The sequence below is a fragment of the Salvia hispanica genome, chromosome 2, assembly GCF_023119035.1.
Source record: "Salvia hispanica cultivar TCC Black 2014 chromosome 2, UniMelb_Shisp_WGS_1.0, whole genome shotgun sequence".
Lineage (NCBI taxonomy): Eukaryota > Viridiplantae > Streptophyta > Magnoliopsida > Lamiales > Lamiaceae > Salvia > Salvia hispanica.
The window spans coordinates 30,591,627-30,610,771 of record NC_062966.1 but is presented as its reverse complement, the minus strand read 5'-3'; the positions used below and the strand labels follow the sequence as shown (position 1 = coordinate 30,610,771).

The window sequence follows — 19,145 nt, the reverse complement described above, 5'->3', positions numbered from 1 at the left end:
TCTATGACATTCTTTATAATAATTAGACAACCATAATAATAATGAAGACGATGATAAACCGAAAATAAATATCATTCTAAAATTTAACTGACGATTTCGATTCATATTTATCATATACACGTTTTGAGTTTCGGTTCTATTACATTTTAATTTCCTAGTTTATTAATATATGAGTAACACCTACATAATTTTGATGAATTTAGTACTCTCATCTAAATAAACATGCTGATGTGTGAGATCTATAAGGAATCATTCCAAGTAAGAGCATCCACAATGGGGCGGACGATGGCTTAACCATCGTCCGCGCTCGATCGATCATCCGCGGACGAAGCGCGGACGATGCTCATCGTCCGTCGCATCGTCCGCCACTGTGGTATCGCGGACGATGCGACGCGTTTTTTATTTTTAATTTAATTTTATTTAATTTTCAAAACCTGTGTATATTCTCACTTTTTTCACTCATTTTTCACTTCTTTCACTCTCAAATTCACAATACATATTCTACACTTCAAACAAAATGAATCCAGGAGATTACCCAAGTCCGAATAGTCCGATGTTCGGTGGTGCACGATGGCCGGGTACAGAACCCGACGACTACCGGCCATTCGACACCAACGCCCAGTACGATCCCGACTTCAGCACGGACTCGTACGGGCTGTCAGACATGGAGCCTTCTCCGAACCGCACACCAGACATGGAGCCTACTCCTCGCAGCCGCGCCGCCGCTGCCGCCGCCGCGTCGGGATCCGCCACCAAGAAGAGGCGTCCCAAGGCACGAGCCCAGAAGTTGCTGCAAACGGCGGTTTGTGAAGAGTTCGCCCCGGGAAGGACGACTACGCCGCGGACGAATCCTTAGTCTTGACAAGATGTTGGATTGATGTGTCAGAGGATCCGGTGTTCGCCAACAACCAGAAGGTTACGAAAAATACAACGAGGGCAAACCGCCCCACGCCTACAAGCGCCATAGGGAGCAGCTACGCAAGCACTGGGATCAAATAAAGAAGCAGATCAATCTATTCGCGGGGGAGTACGACAAGTGTGAGAGGGAGCAGGCCAGTGGCGAGAGTCTGTCGGATGTGCGGGACAAAGCGGTGAGATCGTACACGTCATTGTTAGGCGAGTTCAAGCACTACCAATCCTGGGCGATCTTGAAGGAGAAACAGAAGTTCGTTGGTGATATGATTCCACAATCGACGGCAGCGAAGAAGAGGGCGTCGAAACGCACCTTCGCTGATTATATAAGCAGCGAGAGCGGCGCATCTCCAATGGACCTCAACAATCTGGTGTTCGAGGATGAGAGTTCCGGCACTCCGATATCACGACGTCCCTCTGGCATCAAGGCTGCCAAGGCCAAGGGCAAGGCGACCACATCCGTCGCGGCGCCGCCTGACCATGCCGCAAGCCCGGCCCCGAGTTCGACCCCGAGCGCGACCCCGACCGAGACTTCGGCTTCGTCACATGCCTACACCGATTTAGTGGCCTCCTCCGACTATAGGACGTTGTTGGACGCGCACAACGCTCTGATGCAGGCGACCAACCCGGCTCAAATCGAAGGCATCCAGCGGACGATTGATGGCCTCAGCCGCAGGTTGGGACTACTCTAGACGAGTCGGGGTTTAGTTTATATGTAGTGCACTTTTTTTTTTATTTCTTATTTTGTAACTTTTTTTTTAATTAAGTAAATGTAGGATTTTCCTTAATAATTGTGTTGTTTTTATTTATATATTTTGTTTGATATATTTGTTAAAATTATATAAATACAAAATAGAAGTAAAATGCTTAGGGTGGGCTATAGTCCGCCCCATTGCAGGTGGAAGTGGCGGAGGATAAAATTCGGTGCATAGGGCGTCCCACTGTGGATGCCCTAAATAATTATGCAGGTGAATTATATGTGAAATTGTGGAAATAAAAATAGAAAAAGGTTATTGAAATTCAGATAATTAAAGGCGAGTGCTAACTAATAAATTGTTTTAAATTATATAATTTATGGATGGCACTTTCCTTTTAATTTAAACCCCTCATATTGGAACCCACAAATCTCACACTTTAAAATCAACCTGAAGTAATGGGTATCCAATATGTAAATCATTGGTCATTAACGTATGATCAATTAATTAATGGTTTTACACGTATGCAAAGCATAATAAAAATAGCTTTCTTTAAGCTAATCATGAGTTCATGACCCCATAATCATGGATTGAGTGGGATGGGTTGTCAATGCTGACCCTCTCCTTTTATCCCAAATTAGGGAATAGTTAGAGAATAAAAGAATCTTATTTTGTAAGATTTAAATCAAGATTACAATCTAAGCAATGAGGTTAGCTAAAGTAGTTTTATTTGGAACAGCTTAATCATCTTGGAATGAACATGTTGGCAGTTGGCTTTAGTAATAAGAAATATACTAACTTGCATTGTGGAAGACACTAAGTATAGCATTTGATGGTTTTATTTTATTTTTTCCTTTTACATTTAAGTCGATGTGTGTATCACTACAAATTTGGACTTTTAGAGATATTGTTTAACCAATAGACATACTTTAACTTATACAACACTAATTTATTATAAGTTGAGAATGATATGTGCAAATATCCTTTACAACATATAGTAGTTAATTATAGGTGTGCTTTGAATAACTCCAATTAAAAAATGTTGGTATGTTATTCATATGAAACTAGATGAAATTATGTTTCCTATCTGACTATCTCGTCATGCTTAGTTAGTTGCTTACCAAGTAGCCAACAACATGCTTCCTATCATGGCTAGCCATTGTCTTTTGCAAATTTGACGGAAAGTTATGAATCTCTCTATTTTATGTTTTACTATGGTCGATTTGGAATATTCGGAATAGAATGATCTTTCAATGATTTGAACCAAATTAGAAATTGGAGAAGAAAATATTAATTGTTCGTCTTTGCTCATAGATTAGAAGTTGGGGCCACAGATCTTGGTTTTCAACTAACTCTAATTTCTTGGCAAAATAATACACGAGCATTTATTCCTTTAAACTTTGATTTGGTATGTTCCGAATTTTATTGTGATTAAATAACTTGGTTATCTGGAAGCTTATGTGAAATTTGAAGTGATCGCTGGGAAACACTCGATGAAAATGTCAATAAAATTGAGTTTTAGTAACAGAAAGTAGCTTGAAAATCGTTAAAACTTGTTTTAATAAAACTATTTTTTCTAAAAAATATTTATTCATGAACCACATCATAAACCACTTTAGTAAAACTATTTTTGTTATTGGCTAACAAAATTTTGACTCAAACCAGAATAAAATTCACATGTAGTATTATTTTAACCAAAATAATAAAATTGGTTAACATCGAAATGGAGAATATATGAACATGACTGAAATTCCACTAGACCATGCAATGATGCAACCGACATATATTTGTTAAAAATATAAAATGAAGAAAGGGAGCATATGGAGATATATAGTGGTTGAGGAGCACAAGGCACAATATCATAATGGTAACTTAAAACAGAATTTATATGCTTTTTTAGGGGTATGATTTCAAATCGACTTTATAGAGGAGATCAATCATAGTGGTGCCATTTCAATAGTAGTACAGCAAATTACAACACAATTAAAATATTGAAAATAATTAATAACCATAAAAGGTGAGTTATTGTAGGTGAATTAGGTCAAGTGACCACGTGCATGCCTGTTTTAATATCTAATAATAATGTGTGTTTATGGTACCACCATCATCCATGCCCCCCATTATTTCATGTTTCCCCATCAGCACATGCGACATGCTTCTTCCCCCTATCAAATTATCAAATCCTATTGTGAATGATTGTGACCCCAATTTTGCAAATGCTCCAATAATAAACTACTCTTTTTTTTTATCACATTTAATTTATTTATATTGCGTGAAATTAAATTCTTGAGTGGTTATCGGCTATAAAGTAGGGTGACCAACATATGGATTATGGAGAAATTGTGTCAAGCTTGAGTTTATGAGAGTGGAACAACTGATTCGAGAAGTCAAGTTGCTTATTGCTACATATTTATTTCTAAAGTCAATGATTAACCTCATAATATTTGGATAAGGATGGATGATCAGTCCCTACCATTCAACTACACCATATTCTAAGTTAATGATCGATTTCATAATCTTGGTTAAGAATGGATGAGTTTCTATGACCTAACTACACCCCTTTGAGTTCAATGATCGACATTCTGAAAGCCAGTTTTGATTCAATTGATGAGAGCTAAATAAAGATCAGATATCATTTATGTGCGAAAGTGAAAGATCATGTATCATTTATGTAGTTCACTCTTTTTATATAGTAGTATTAGTTTTATAAAAAAAAATATGAATGAATAAAATGAATGGAATGTGAGGTCCATTACCAAAAATAATAAAAAACAAATAAAAAATTTATTAGTGCATGGAGTATAATTTTTCTATTTCCATGGGTGTCAAAAAATATACTACTAGTATAATTTTCCAATTTTAAAGGGTGTCAATAAAATATATACTCCATAAGAATAAGTTATAAAAGAATAAAACCTTTTATAAAAATAATGAATCAACTCATTAAAATGATTCAAAAAAAAATACAACTCAACTATCTTCAAAAATAAATACTAATATTGTACTGTTTGAAGAAATGTACTTAACATGTTTGTGGCATAGAGGCCACCCTAGGTGCAACAATTATGCAAGTATGACTTCTTGTTCCCCTCTTTTATTATCCACTACCCCATCATCATGTCTATAAGGGTATTCAAGTCTTTTCACATATTATTAGATTTTCTATTTCAATTATTATAACTACTTCTTAGTGATGGATGTACTTTGTCCCACTTAAAGATATTTTTCTTTCCTTTTATTTCTCATTTAAAATATTTACTTTCTATATTTGGTAATAAATTTTTCTCTGTAATCTCTCCTTGTTAAAATATTCAACTATACTTTTTTTCTTTCTACTTACTCCACCTAAAATCTCGTATCACTCAAGAATTTAGACATCTTAAACATAGAGAGAGTATATCAGTATATGTAATGTGCAATTATAATATTGAATTAGAAAAGTTATAAATAGTGGGAAATAAAAGAGTATAATCTACGGAAAGAAAGACTAGTGTAAATTGTCATCTTATAAAAATATACTTGCTCTCTTCCATGTTAGTTGCAATATTGTATTTCGGTTCGTCCCAAACAACTTACATTATTTTAAGTATGAATTACGATATTTAATTAATATATTAGAGTTAATTAAGTATTATCTCATTAAATTTTAAAAACTAATTTAACTAGGCTATAAAATCAATCACAAATTAACAATATAAAATAAAAAAATGAAAGTAACATGAGACAGAGAGAGTATTACTTTACTTTAAGAAAAATAAAGATACGCAAGTGGTGTGCGACTATCTTCTATTATTTCCATCCTATTTAAAGCGCCATATTTTTTGGAAATATCCCACTCGATGTTATACTTCCTTCGTCCATAAAAAGTAGTCTCATTTGTGGATGACACGAGTTTTAATTAGAAATTGGTAAAATAAGATAGATGAGAGATAAAGTAAAAGATGAAGAGAGAAAAAGTAAATGAGAGAGGAGAAAAAGTAAGAAAGAGAATTAGATAAAGTATGAGAGAAAATTTCCACTTTTGAAATTGGACTATTTTCATGGACATCTCAAAATGGCAAAATGAGATTATTTTTCGTGGACCGATGAAATATACTTTTAGAAATGAAAAAGAACTTTTATATTTATTATATTCCACCTAACACATTGAATAACACTATATAATATTTCGTGCCAAAAAACATTTCACTATAAATAAGACGAATGGAATTGTATTTAAAAAAGATAAGAAGGGTTAATTTATACTCCCTCCGTTCCATAGTAGTAGAGTCATTTTGTCATTTTTGGTACGTTCCATAGTAGTAGGGTCATTTCCTTTTTGGTACGTTCCATACTGGCGTGTGGGAGCTTCCATCTCTCAGCACAAGTGTGAGGCCTTGGGAGATGGGCTCCGTCAGGACAGTGGGTTGAAGGCCTCCTCTCTAACGGGCCGCGTAATGCACCCTGATTGAACCCCCTCACAAACTGTCGGGCCGGGGTGTGGGGGCGGCCAGTGGGGTGACCGCATCACCTTTTGCTACAAGGGTCATTTCCTTTTTTGGTGAAAGTCAACACATTTCTTCCCACCTACTTTAACTCTCTCTTACTTTATTCTCTCTATATCTCTCTACCTTTTTCATTTCCTACTTTATTCTTCATTTACTTAACTCACCTAACACAAGTTTTTCTTAATCTCCGTGCCGAAAAGAAATGTCTCCACTACTATGGAACGGAAGAAGTATTTGAGAAGAAGAATAAATATGGATGGGCTTACAGTATACTGTTACTTATCTTGAATGGGTAGATTCCTTGTAACTTTTGTACTATCTGAAAAATAATTCAGCTAACAACATTCCGAATTGACATCTCAACGAACTGCAATAAATTTGATTGAAAATAGTTATTTGAAAATTGAAATTTCCAATTTTACAATAAACTAAAATGAAAATAAGAGAACCTTTCGCGTGTGGGCCTCCTAGGCCCTAGCCCTCCTCAATAATTATTTGCCTTTTCGGTACATAATAATAACACACAATTGATATATACTCCTTCCGTCCCACAAAAAATGTCACCCTTAAGGGACGGCACAAAATTTTAAAAGGTTTTATTTTGTTTGTTAAATACAGAGAGAAAATATTTTTCAAAAATAAAAATGTAATATTTTTTTAGGGACAAATTAAAAATGAAAGTTTGACATCTTTTATGGGACGGAGATAGTACTTACTTTTCAAATAGAAAAAAGAAATTTTGTTTTTGTCCCAAATAAATAATCTCAGCTGTGGACGATATTAGCTTTAATATACAGTGGACGATATTAGCTTTAATATATACAGTAGTAAATGGTAAAGTATGAAAGAAAGAAAAAAAATTGATAAAATAAGAGAAAAAATAGAAAAAGAGGTGAAGAGTTTTCATAAATAAAAATAAGATTAATTGAAGGACAAATCCAAATAGAAAAATAAATTTTTTTTTGGACGAAAGAGAGTATAAAAAATCTCAGAGAAATTGAGGTTTTTAATTAATACTCCATATTTAAGATATAAAATAAATAATGATCATGAACTTAGGAACGTGAATATCCAAAATAAATTCATTGAACATGTCTTAAGCCTTAATTACTGATCGGATTCGTAAGTAAATAAAATAAAAAACTGATTCAATAATTAAATTCGATATATTGTGTTATATTAGTCACGACCATGCAATACTCTGCCACAAATTTGTGTTTATTATTATCATTATTATATTTATAATTATTATAGATTTCGGATCCGGTTTTAGAGATCAAATCGACAGAGAGATCAGAGATACATCCCTAGGCCAAACAAATATATTATTTCCGATAAAAATAAAATTGTGTGCATATTTTGAAAATTAAATTGTACTGCTCCTACTAGATAAGATTTAATGTTAATTACTAATATTTTAATAAAATCTTATTTTGCGGGTTTGACACAGGAAATTTTATCGAGGTGGTCAAAATTAGATCTCCAAGGTGTACTGGATTTGGAGATATACCAAGTAAATTATAGCCAATAAATTAGGAATTTTGGTATTCACGTAATCTAGAATTAACATAATAAAATTTTGTCCATATTGGTGAGCATTGTCTGCCATCTACTAATTATTTTAAATATTAATTCGATATATATATACTTGTAGTCAACTGTCGCATCTTCGTGATAAGAACATAATAATTAACGATGTAAAAACCACCACGTACGTTTAATTCAAAATAGTTGTCCATTTAGTATGAAGCTGATTAGTCCAATTAATGGAGATGAGTCAAAATTTTAAAATAATCTATAGTAGTCTTTTTCATATTTATCTCTTTATTTTTAGAAATATTGAGAGGAGAACAAATCATTGAGGAAGAGTAGAAGAGGAGGAGATGGTGCCACATTGTAGAATGATTTTTATCCAATTATTTATTTTGTTTTGAATTTAAGAGAAATTATAAATATATAAGTGCGTCGAACTCAGTCTCACCATCCTCCAAAGATTATCTTTTCAATTTATTTGACATTATAAAAAAAAATATTACATCACAACGACTAAATATCTTGAATAAAATTAAAATTCAACCACAAAAAGATTTATAAATTCAAGAGTCATTGAACTGCAATTATGAAAAAAATACATTTTTAAGAAAATAAATAAAGGGAATATATTTGTGATTTAACAAACAACCAAAACTCATGCCAATATTGAGTAAGACACACATGGCTTGTTTACAATCATGAACACAAAATTATCATGTAACATTGTAATGTAATAATGTTGTCAATGTCAAAAGCTTGTGATTCATCTAATTATCAATTCATAAAACTATAGATAAAACGTGTTTATGCTATTTGAGATTATAAAATTGATTTGACTAAGAACACTCTAGCAGCTATATATACCTAATAACTACTCAACATATAAAACTATTAAAATTTATATAGAAATTCAACCTGCTTATACTCCCCACTTAATTATAATCATGCACATATCATGCATCTCTTGCGACTTGCAATCTTTGAATATTTATATGATTTAAACTTCGGAACACGTTTGACGTTACATAGTAGGAGTATATTTTTTTCAACTAAAATTTCCAAGTATTTTTGTTGTGACTTTGTTCAAGCATTTACTAACTGGTGTAATATCATGTAGGGTGTAAATTTATAGATAGAAAATATAAAAAAAAAAATATGAGGGGCCACATGCGTAATAAGACAAAAGTAGATGGAGGTGAAGTAGAAATATAAAGTAGAGCTCAAGCAAAAAAAATTATTTTTCCCTCAAATAGGTGAATGCAATAATAACAAAAAATGGTGTGTGGTACTAACTGTTGATGGAAACTAGACTCATTTATCAACTCATCATGGCCATTCATTTATAATTAACCCAACAGTACTACTCATCCATTATATTCGAGAAATTGATTGCTGCTTGGATATTACTATGGTACATTTTCCTATTTTAGGATGGAGCTTCTTCTTGTTTTGATAATATTATTAAAATTAATTTTTACTCATAAAAATTAACAAACCATAAAAAAATATGCATATTTTTTAATTTTTACATTAATATTAAAAGAAAGAGAATTAGCAAAGACATAGAAATGAAGTAACAAATTTTCAAAAAGTTGGAAATTTTGAAGAGCTGGAGACAACAAGTCATGAAAAACCTAAAGGGGAGAGAGTAGGCAAATTATATTAGTAGGCATTACAAACAATGATTGTTTATCACAAATGATAGATTGTGTGGATTGTGGTCTCGTGCTGAAGTCGGATTTGGATTTCAGATCCCATTTTCGCCCAATTGGAACAAAATTGAAAATTTAAAATTTTATGGAAAATGAATCTATTGATAGTTTGATACTATTCCAATTCGAATCGTTCAAAAACTTGAAATCCAAACTATAAAATCCAATCCAGTCTAAAAAATTTAGAATTGCATAAAAATTGGATATCAAAAATCCAAAATTTAAAAATCTGATACCAAAATCTGAAAATCTAATATACCAAATATCTTTAGAATTGTTACAGGTTTTATATTTGTTAGGCTTATAATTGTAATAAATTTTTATTATGTATATATATATAAATATATTTTGGATTACTTTAAATTTTAAAATATATAATAATCTGATCTGATCCGAACTGAAAATAAAAAAATTAAAATAAAATTTGAAATTTGAATCTAGTTAGGATTGTGGATATTTAAGTTAGTCTTTGGAGGAAGCCCAGGCGGCGGGACAGCGAGTCGCAGTGCGGGCTTGGCTTCACCCTCCGTCGTTGCGTGACCCAACAGACCTATCACCTATGCGTGTTGTTGGAATTGCCGACTAAAAAAACAGAAGTTAAACTTTTTACATATAATTAATTAATAAGTAGATCTTGTAAATAAACATGCTCACACACGTACTAGTACATTTTAGTTATTCCTATTTACAAATTTAACAGACCTCGCTCATTTGACTAATTGCCCCACTCCCCCACTTCTATTTAAACCATTCAACCCCCATTCTCTCTCCTCATCTCCTCTGCAATTCTCTCTCTCATTTCCAATGGCACAACCTCCCTCCAATTCCAAACGCCTCACAGAAACCCCCAATTTCGAGGAATCAAATTCCAAGCGCCACAAACCCTACAACAACGACCACGAACAAGAGGAACCCCTAGAGCAACAAGATCATGACTTATCCGCCATATTCACCACCCTCGAGCAAGAGCTCTCCCTCGATTCCGACTCCCCGCCGCCCGCCGAGGAAGACGACGGCGTGAAATCGATCATGAGGCACCTTCTACAAGCCTCCGACGACGAGCTAGGGATTCCGAATTACTCCTCCCAGGAATTTAATACTAATAACAATGATGATTTCGGAATTATTAAATCTGAGGAAAATAGCATTTCCGTTAATTTCTTCGATAATGGGCTCTGGGAATTTGACGACGAGGCGGCCAACTACTACGCGATTATGCAGTCGGAGCTATTTATGTAGATTTTTATTTGGAGTTAGTGGGGAATATAGGGGTGAAAATGTTATTAAGGAGGAAGACGGGGGGTTTCGGAAAAGAAAACATTGGATGCGGATGCGGTTTTCGTTATGCTCCCCTCTCTTTGCTACAATTGGATATGTTCCCTTTTTTCTTTTATTTAGATTAGAATAAATTTAAAGATGTAGAATTGGGAAACCGAATAAATAGTTATTCCTTTTTATTGCTGCTACAGAAATGTGAAATGACAGGGAATCGATTTGCACTCCTCGTATTTATTTATTTGTTACTATTATTTATATTGTTAAGTTTATTTGTAAACTATAATTTCAACCCTTATATTTTTTTTTATTAAAAATTTGTATTGGGATAATTTAGATCACTAATAAGGATTTTTTGCGTAATAATTTATAGGAGTATAAAATTTGGATGGTTTAAAATAATTTATTAAAGAAAAGTACTCCATAAAAAGCTTCATGTAGCCTTCAAGTAATTCCACCATTGCGAATCAGTCAATATTCAGTAATCAGATCGCAACTCTGTCAATTTTGCGTTAGGGCCTAACTCCAAGAATTCATACTCCAAATCAAACTTCAAATCCTACCGCAATTTAACTTTTTTTATTGTATCCAATTTCATATTTATTTTTCCATAAATAACACTAAAATAACAAAATAACTCCATAAAATATGCTCCCTCCATCCAAAAAAATAGTCTCATTTTGTCATTTTGGGATGTCTACAAAAAATAGTCTAATTTCTAAAAATGGAAAATTTCAATCTCATACTTTTTCCATTTTTTCTCATTTCTTATACTTTATCCGTTTTTTTTTTCTCCATTTTTCTCTTACTTAATCAATTTCTCATTAAAACTTCGTCGTCTAAAAACCAAAATATGGGCTATTGTCTAACCCCATCAAGAATAAGAAGTCACGTTATCGGGCTTTGTGGTTTGTGGCCAGATCTAGGGTTCAGGACTTTGTGTTGGTCTACCTGTCACTAGTTTTTTCTTAAGATTTTCAGTAAATAATGTGTGCATCGTGTTTGCCTAGCTAGTGTCTATGCTAAACCGAGTTTTCGATCTTCAATCTATTACTCCCTCCGTCCCTCTTAAGATGACACGTTTTTCTTTTTAGTTTGTCCCAACTAAGATGACACATTTCCTTTTTTGGTAACTTTCTCTCCCCAATTAATACACTCAACCACTTTTTCTCACTCCTATTAAAATATTCATCTTTCTTTATCTCTCTACTTTAATACTTACACCCACTTTCTCTCTCTTCAATTAAGCACTTTAATCAATAACTCCTAAAACCCCGTACCAGCTAAGCAATGTGTCATCTTAGCCGGGACGGAGGGAGTACTTATTAGTGTTTCTTGTCATGTGTTTCATTTTCAAGTTTCAACCAATTAGATAGATCTATTGCGATTTGTAACATTTGTTGTATTTTTGAATCGTACTATCATTTTATTTTTCGTTGTAATTAATTTGTTAGTTGTGAGACTTACCATATTATGTTGTTCCATATAAAAGAGGTCTCAGTTATACAATAAAGTTTACAAGTTTGATACTTTCATCTAACCCGCAAACTAATTTACACCAAATCGTATTAATACAGCTTGGTTGATTTGAAATTTTGAATATATGTTTATGGAGTAGTACAATTCAATTTGATTTGCAAATATTTGATGCCTATCACATCAAACCAATTTGATAAAACATTTATGATATAATTTAAACTAAAACAAATACTACTATACAAAGTTGATTGGTTAGATTCGGTTTTCAATGTCGTTGGTCGTCTTAAAGTTGAGGGAAAAATGATTCCTTCTCCTTCTTTTTACATTTATTGTGTTAAACGTCACAATCGTTAGAGCATTTCCGATTTAAAAATATCTTTGTCTTAATCTTTTTCTTTAGACAAAAATACTTTGTTATTCTTCTTTCTGTTTTCAATCTTTGGCATCCTTTTTTATATATAAATCAATAAATAAAAATAAAATAGCCGGCTAAGTGGTTGCAAGTTGAAATATCACAGCCCCTTCCCAACTTTTTTACGTCATAATTTTTATTTTACCATATTCGACGTTAAATTTTAAGCATATAACTTGTAATTTTGATGGAAATTTTTAATGACCAATACAGATTTTTTATGGTGTGCTATATTTATTAAAACAGAGTAGTGTAAAATGCAAATTTATATATTGTATAAACTCAAAACTGCTCAACACAGCTTCAACATTGTTTCAATACAATATCAACACAGTGTAAAATTTCAAGATTTTAATGTCAACACAGTATCAACACAATATCAACACAACATCAATCATTAATTACCATTGAAATTCTGTTGACATTTTCCTGTTGATGCTTTTTTGTGAGCTGTTGACATTTTTCAATGGTCCAGATCATAGTTTGAGTTTGTACGATATTTAGAATTTTCATTTGATCACATTTCTGGTAAAACAACTATAAGTCATATTATAAGGAAAATGTATTTAATTAAAAGACAAGAAGGAAAAAGCGGAAGTTGACTTGTAGTGGAATGATGGTTTTGAGTTAGTGCTATGAGTTCATGCTGTCTGCTTCTATATGGTGTACATATAGCCGATTAAAATTCAATAGGAGTAACTATGAGGACAATCATGATACGAATCGAAATAACTTCTTTATTAATTTGGTAATAATATTTGTTTACATTGTGATTTAGAATTTCAATTGGTGACGTATTGAGTGCAAGCGTAGTTGTGGTCTATCTATTAGGGAAAATATAGTGCATGAAAGAAAAAGAATGCAACATTTCTTGATTGGGAAAATCCTTTCAAATTATAGATTTAATTTACTCACTATGATAAAAATTGATAAAACATAAGATTCACTATTTGGGTAATAGTAAAAATTATAAAATGGTTAAATAAACTCAAATTAGTCGATCTATTACAGAATTCACAGCCTATTTTTATCAATCTGTCATATGAGCATATGATTCGATTATGTCAAATGTGATAGTTTGATAAAATTAGGATTGAGTATTTAAATGATAAGATTATCAAATAACATAAAAAAAAAATTGTAATTACCAAGGGTATCCAACAGCAGGTCTATTAACTTGGATATATCAACCTTAACTCCCCAGGTTTACTAGTCAGCTTTATTTCAAACTATAAAAACCATAACCCTGTGCAAAAGACTTCACAACAAAATGATGATTTTACATTTTACTACTCCACTTGTTAACTAATGAGACTGCTCGTGGAATATCATTGGAAAATATGAAAATTGTCAAGTTAAAATGACAAGAGTTCAAGCATCGTACGAGAAAGATAGAATTTGTTGCCTAATTCACCAATCATAGCTTTATACTCTAATATCACAAAGATGGAGAACAGCAGAAGTTTTAAATTCCATAAATGGCAAAATTTAACAATAATTGTCAAAGACAATTTCATCCATACTATTAATATCTCAACAAAACGACTGATAATGTAAAGAGAATTTATCACTACAAAACAGCAAAGAAAAGCACATTGAACCTGCTCCAAACCAGTAAACTTAAAGATTAAGAGAACCTACAACTTCACTCCTCATCATCCTCATCTCCGTCACCACCAGAGGCCTTCTTTGCAGCTGCCTTCTGGTTCTTTCGCTTCACTCTTCCGGGGCGACCACCACCGAAGGGGCTTGTGAGAGAGAAATCAATGTGCTTCTGGGAGTCCACTCGCACAAGGAAAGATGCGACATTGACAACCTGCCTCCCGACCCTGAATATGCATATAATTAGTCAGAGGCAAGAACAGAAGAGGCTAACATTGTAGACAAAGGTGATCTGTAGATAAACAAGGGAAGCATCTAGAATCAAATAAGTGCATGAGTACTTTGCAGGTATCCTGAAATACCATCAGCTACAATCTAATATTTAAAACATGGGTGAGTTATGGTCAATGAAAAGTGCATATTCCTGCACTTCTCTACAAAGTAATGTTCAAGAATATCATATTTCATATAACTGCCATAGTGAATAAGACTAATGAGAGCATTAATGTTAACTTAAACATGTTCAAAATTGATTATTATAAAGAACTGTAAAAACAGAAGTATCTTCAATACCTAATGTGCCTTTGCCTGATCAGGACTCTAGCATGGTGAATAGACTTGGCCATGCCTGCCTTGAAGACCAAAGTTTGGAGTCGGCGCTCAAGGAAATTCTCCACGGTGAGGGACAAGACATAATCGAGCTTGTTCTGGCTCTCATCCAGCAGACCATACCTGTTCATCCTCCTCAGAAGAGCCTCACCCTCAAAAATACGACGGGGATCCTTCTCATCAAGGGTCAAGAGATTTCTAGCATTGTTCCTAATACGACTCAAGGCATACTGAACCCTCCATAGCTCCCTTTTGCACCTCAAACCATACTCTCCAACAAGCTTTAGCTCAGCATCAAGTCGCTCCTTCTCATAAGGACGACGAGGCTTCTTGAATGTCTTCCCATCTGTGACAAGGACATGTTAATAATGTTTTGCACAATCACATTCACTCAGTTTATTTTCCATATTATATGTGCATTACATTCACCAATAACCGTCATTTACAACAAAATAAATGAATTTCATTCTAGCTCAGCAAACATTCCCAGTTGATTATTAGCATCTATCAATAGTAAAACTTGCAGCTAAATGAATGAAGATTAGGGAAAACAGGGAGACGACACGCTATTGTTATAGATATCAATCAATAAGTTTGATCCTACGGTTTATCAACTATTGAGCTAACATTCTCTACAGAAAGGATAAATATGCAGATCGGTCTCCTTTTCATCTAGCAACAAAATCATCCACCATTACACAAACACACACATCTCTCTCAATTACATTTGTCAAATCTAACATCGCTATTCATCGTGAACACGAAAAAACTACATACAAAGTGGCAATCGGAACAATAAAGTAGCACAAAAATAACAGAAAAAACTGCGCGAGTGTCGCGTGTGCATATATCGATAGAACTATAAAGAGGTGCTATAGCAGCTTACAATTGCGGTAAAACGAGACGTGCACCATGATTTCTTGGCTACTCCCCCGCCGCTGCCGTCAGTCCGCCGATCTGCTCTCTGCTCTAGCTGATGGCTGTTGTAATGGGGGACTAGGGTTCGGGATCAATTGAGGTATCAATTTATACTCTTCTCTTTTGGGGCCAAAACCCTAATGGGCTTAAGTTAGTTATTACCGTTATTGGGTTTCAAATTTTAGAGCAGCCCAAATAAATCACTTGTGCATACTTAGATAAATACTCCATCTTTTAATAATATGGGGAAAAAAATATTCAAAATTTTACAAAAAAAAAAAAAAAAAAAAAAAGAAAATTAACTACAGAGTGAAAACTACACCCTCTTTTCATGATTAGAAGTCCTATTTTTCGCATGAATTTTATGAAATTTGAATTGAAAAATGAGTCGAAAGTGAAGTATTACCTAGTCTACAGTACTAAAGACTTCATTCAGAAATGAGGATTAAGGTAAATTTTTTTATATAAAATATATCAGTAAAATAAAATTGATTGAAATCACTAATAAGAGAGAACAAAAACGAAATCAAGATCTTGCAAAATCCTTGATTGTTTATTCGTCACTATCTGAATCTAAAATTGCCGACACTTAGAGAAATACTATTCCAGTATATAACTAAAAAAAATGGCACCACGAAATTAAAATAATCAAATTTTGATTGTGACAAAGCGTTAATCATGAATCGGATTTGTCCGCAAACGTTACAATGACAAATTACAAACATCCACTCAATAAGGGTTCGTACAAATGTGGAGTATATACTAATGAGAACATATTTTCAAAATGAATTATATTTAGGAAGTTGGGACCTGGAAATCATTAGTAATTTAAAATTGAATGCAAAAAATAAAAAAAATATTTATTTATTTAAATTAAAAAAAAGCGACAAAAAATGTGGAGTATATACTAATGAGAACATATTTTCAAAATGAATTATATTTTGCTTAGGAAGTTGGGACTTGGAAATCATTAGTAATTTAAAATTGAATGCCAAAAAAATTAGTAATTTAAAATTGAATCCCAAAAATATAAAAGTATTTATTTATTTAAATTTTTTTAAATAAGCGACAAAAATGTGGAGTATATAATAATGAGAACATATTTTCAAAATGAATTATATTTTGCTTAGGAAGTTGGGACTTGGATATCATTAGTAGTTTAAAATTGAATGCCAAAAAAATTAGTAATTTAAAATGCCAAAAAATATAAAGCTATTTATTTAGTTAAATTTAAAAAAAAAAGCGGCAAAAATAAGTGGAAAGGAAGCTACTCTTATCAGAGCCAGGTTTCGGTCCTGGGACCTGTGGGTTATGGGCCCACCACGCTTCCGCTGCGCCACTCTGATTTGTTATCTAGGTTTACAAATAAAATTTAATATAGCTTATTTTATCTGAAATTCTGGATTATCAAATGGGCCTCTAATGAGTAATCCAATTATTTATTGATATGCGGCCCACAATTGTCGTTGAGTAGATTATTGAAAACCTTAAAATATCCCAAATTAGAAGAGCTTTTATTATAAATAATGATAATGATACATGCTATCAACATGTAAGAAAATTAAAAAGACATTGTTATAATTACAACATTTCAAAAGTGATACGAGAAAACAAATCCAAATGAATGCTATTACGTCAAATAATTGAGCTCTTATTAAATTACATATTCACTTATGATGCACAGTCGGCTAAGTGAGGTAAAAAGATCACATTGTCTCCTCTCTCGTCTATAAGTTAATCAATAGTCACAATTTCATTGGCACTTCATTATTTTTAAATATTAAAATAAAATGAATACGTATATTTTTTACCATTTATAAATTGAAACCAAATTTGCTCTACTTTTACACACGAAAAAATAATAATCTTTTCTATATGTATATATTCTTTTTTTTATATAATATGTTATTGCCTTAGCATCTATTTTTATTTATTATGGATGATAAGAATAAATTATTCTCCAATTTCCAAAATTTATACTCTCCTACTAGAGTTACTAAGCCTAACTTTTTTATGCAAGTTTTAATGTGCTATTGATAAAATATAAGATGAAAGAGAAACAATGATGATCAAGTTTCTATAAATAGAGACGAGACTAGCCAAATGACAAAATAAGATTATTTTTCGTGACTAAAAGGTACGCTTTAAGCACCAATCATGTATTTTCAACATTAATGTTGGCACATTTGTATCGGATTAATTGGAAGAGGGGGAAGACAGCTTACCATTGTGCTCGTATGTTCGGAGCTTATTACTTTGTCTTTGACGTGGGTCGCCATCAACCCCTCTGTTAGCATAACTAAAACTAAAAAAAATCCAACAATATTATGTTAGAAATAAGTAATCCGAGTCAAGGAGTCCTCTATTCACAAAACGAGATACGTTGTGGTAGTGTTCTCAGATTTGACATTTCGTCCCCAAAGATAAAATTGTTTTGCCTATGATGTAGTAGCATAACTAACTAGACGTTCGCCTTTTATGGTTTTGAGCCTTTCTTAATGCATCAAAAAAAAATGTTTGGTGAACTATATGATGACAATGACAAAGCTTCGATAAAACGACTTGTGCCCCTACGATCAACGACTCAACAGTCCTTAATGTACCCAAATATTGGCATCGTTGAACCTTAATCAGCGGCGCATCATGACCGCAATCCTCTGTTTCACCATGCTTCCGCTTCCCCATCCCCTTCTAATCTTAAGTCGTCGTTGTTTAATTGCTTAGACTTCTTCTCCTACGATTGATATTTTATTGTATTTTGATTAGGGGTTGGTTTGTAGCTGGGATCGGGATTAGGGTTGCAATCAAATCTCTTTTTTATTGGTTTATTTTTGCTTAAGATTTCTCAAATTGTCGTTTAATATTAGATATATTTACTAAAATTTGCTAATCCAGTCGAAATGTGGCTTAATTACCATTTACCAATAGGTTTTTACCGTTCTGTAAAAAAGGACGACTTTGCAACATGTTCATTTGTTTGAGACTTGATTTTCGAAAAATGAATATTCTTAACCGAAAATGGTCCATAGGACCCAAAAAGTACTTTAGTCTTCGTAAATGATAGAGAGATTGTTTGAGCTCTAGCTGTGATTAAAGAGGAAGCACTAAAGGACGAGACAATCTCATTCGATTTTAAATTTGTCGATTTTGAGTACACATTTCTTTTTGAAGAATTGATATCATATTTGGAGCAGATTATGTATCAATAAGTGTAAAAAGAGAGAAGAGAAGGTACAGATGGATTGAAGAATTATTAATATGGAGTAAGTGGATGATCTTAACCTCTTAATCACACAACATGGTCTTATACTCAAAGAAGTCAAGAACCAATCACTTATGCTAAACTATATACGCAATTAATATAATAAACAATCCATACGAAAATCTAATATGGAAAAGGAATTTATCAAATAAAATAAAGAGAATTGCGTTATTGCGAAACAACCTAAATTTTAATCCCTTCCTTCCCTTACAAACATTTCATTTCTTCACTCCCAAACAATCCCTAATG

The 19,145-nt window shown here is 32.9% G+C and overlaps 2 protein-coding genes across 2 annotated transcripts; one reads left to right on the top strand and one right to left on the bottom strand.

Moving 5' to 3' along the window:
* Positions 1 to 10,143: 10,143 nt before the first annotated feature.
* On the top strand, positions 10,144 to 10,578 carry LOC125206779. Its single transcript, XM_048106004.1, has one exon. It carries the CDS (start codon positions 10,144 to 10,146, stop codon positions 10,576 to 10,578), a length of 435 nt encoding a protein of 144 aa, XP_047961961.1.
* Positions 10,579 to 13,956: 3,378 nt separating this feature from the next.
* Positions 13,957 to 15,734, bottom strand: LOC125207565 (40S ribosomal protein S9-2-like). The gene is made up of 3 exons (XM_048106964.1): positions 15,603 to 15,734; positions 14,681 to 15,062; positions 13,957 to 14,334 (listed from the first exon to the last, which is right to left on the bottom strand). The coding sequence occupies exons 1-3, from the start codon at positions 15,628 to 15,630 to the stop codon at positions 14,151 to 14,153; spliced, it is 594 nt and encodes a 197-aa protein (XP_047962921.1). The 5' UTR covers positions 15,631 to 15,734; the 3' UTR covers positions 13,957 to 14,150.
* Positions 15,735 to 19,145: the final 3,411 nt, after the last annotated feature.

Bases quoted from the DNA above. Each gene is read 5' to 3' on its own strand.
- LOC125207565 (XM_048106964.1), bottom strand. From the start codon at position 15,630: ATGGTGCACGTCTCGTTTTACCGCAATT. The intron at 15,063-15,602 runs GTAAGCTGCTAT...TCCTTGTCACAG, and splicing joins CGTCTCGTTTTACCGCAATT to ATGGGAAGACATTCAAGAAG. The intron at 14,335-14,680 runs GTATTGAAGATA...ATGCATATTCAG, and splicing joins ATCAGGCAAAGGCACATTAG to GGTCGGGAGGCAGGTTGTCA.
- LOC125206779 (XM_048106004.1), top strand. From the start codon at position 10,144: ATGGCACAACCTCCCTCCAATTCCAAACGCCTCACAGAAACCCCCAAT.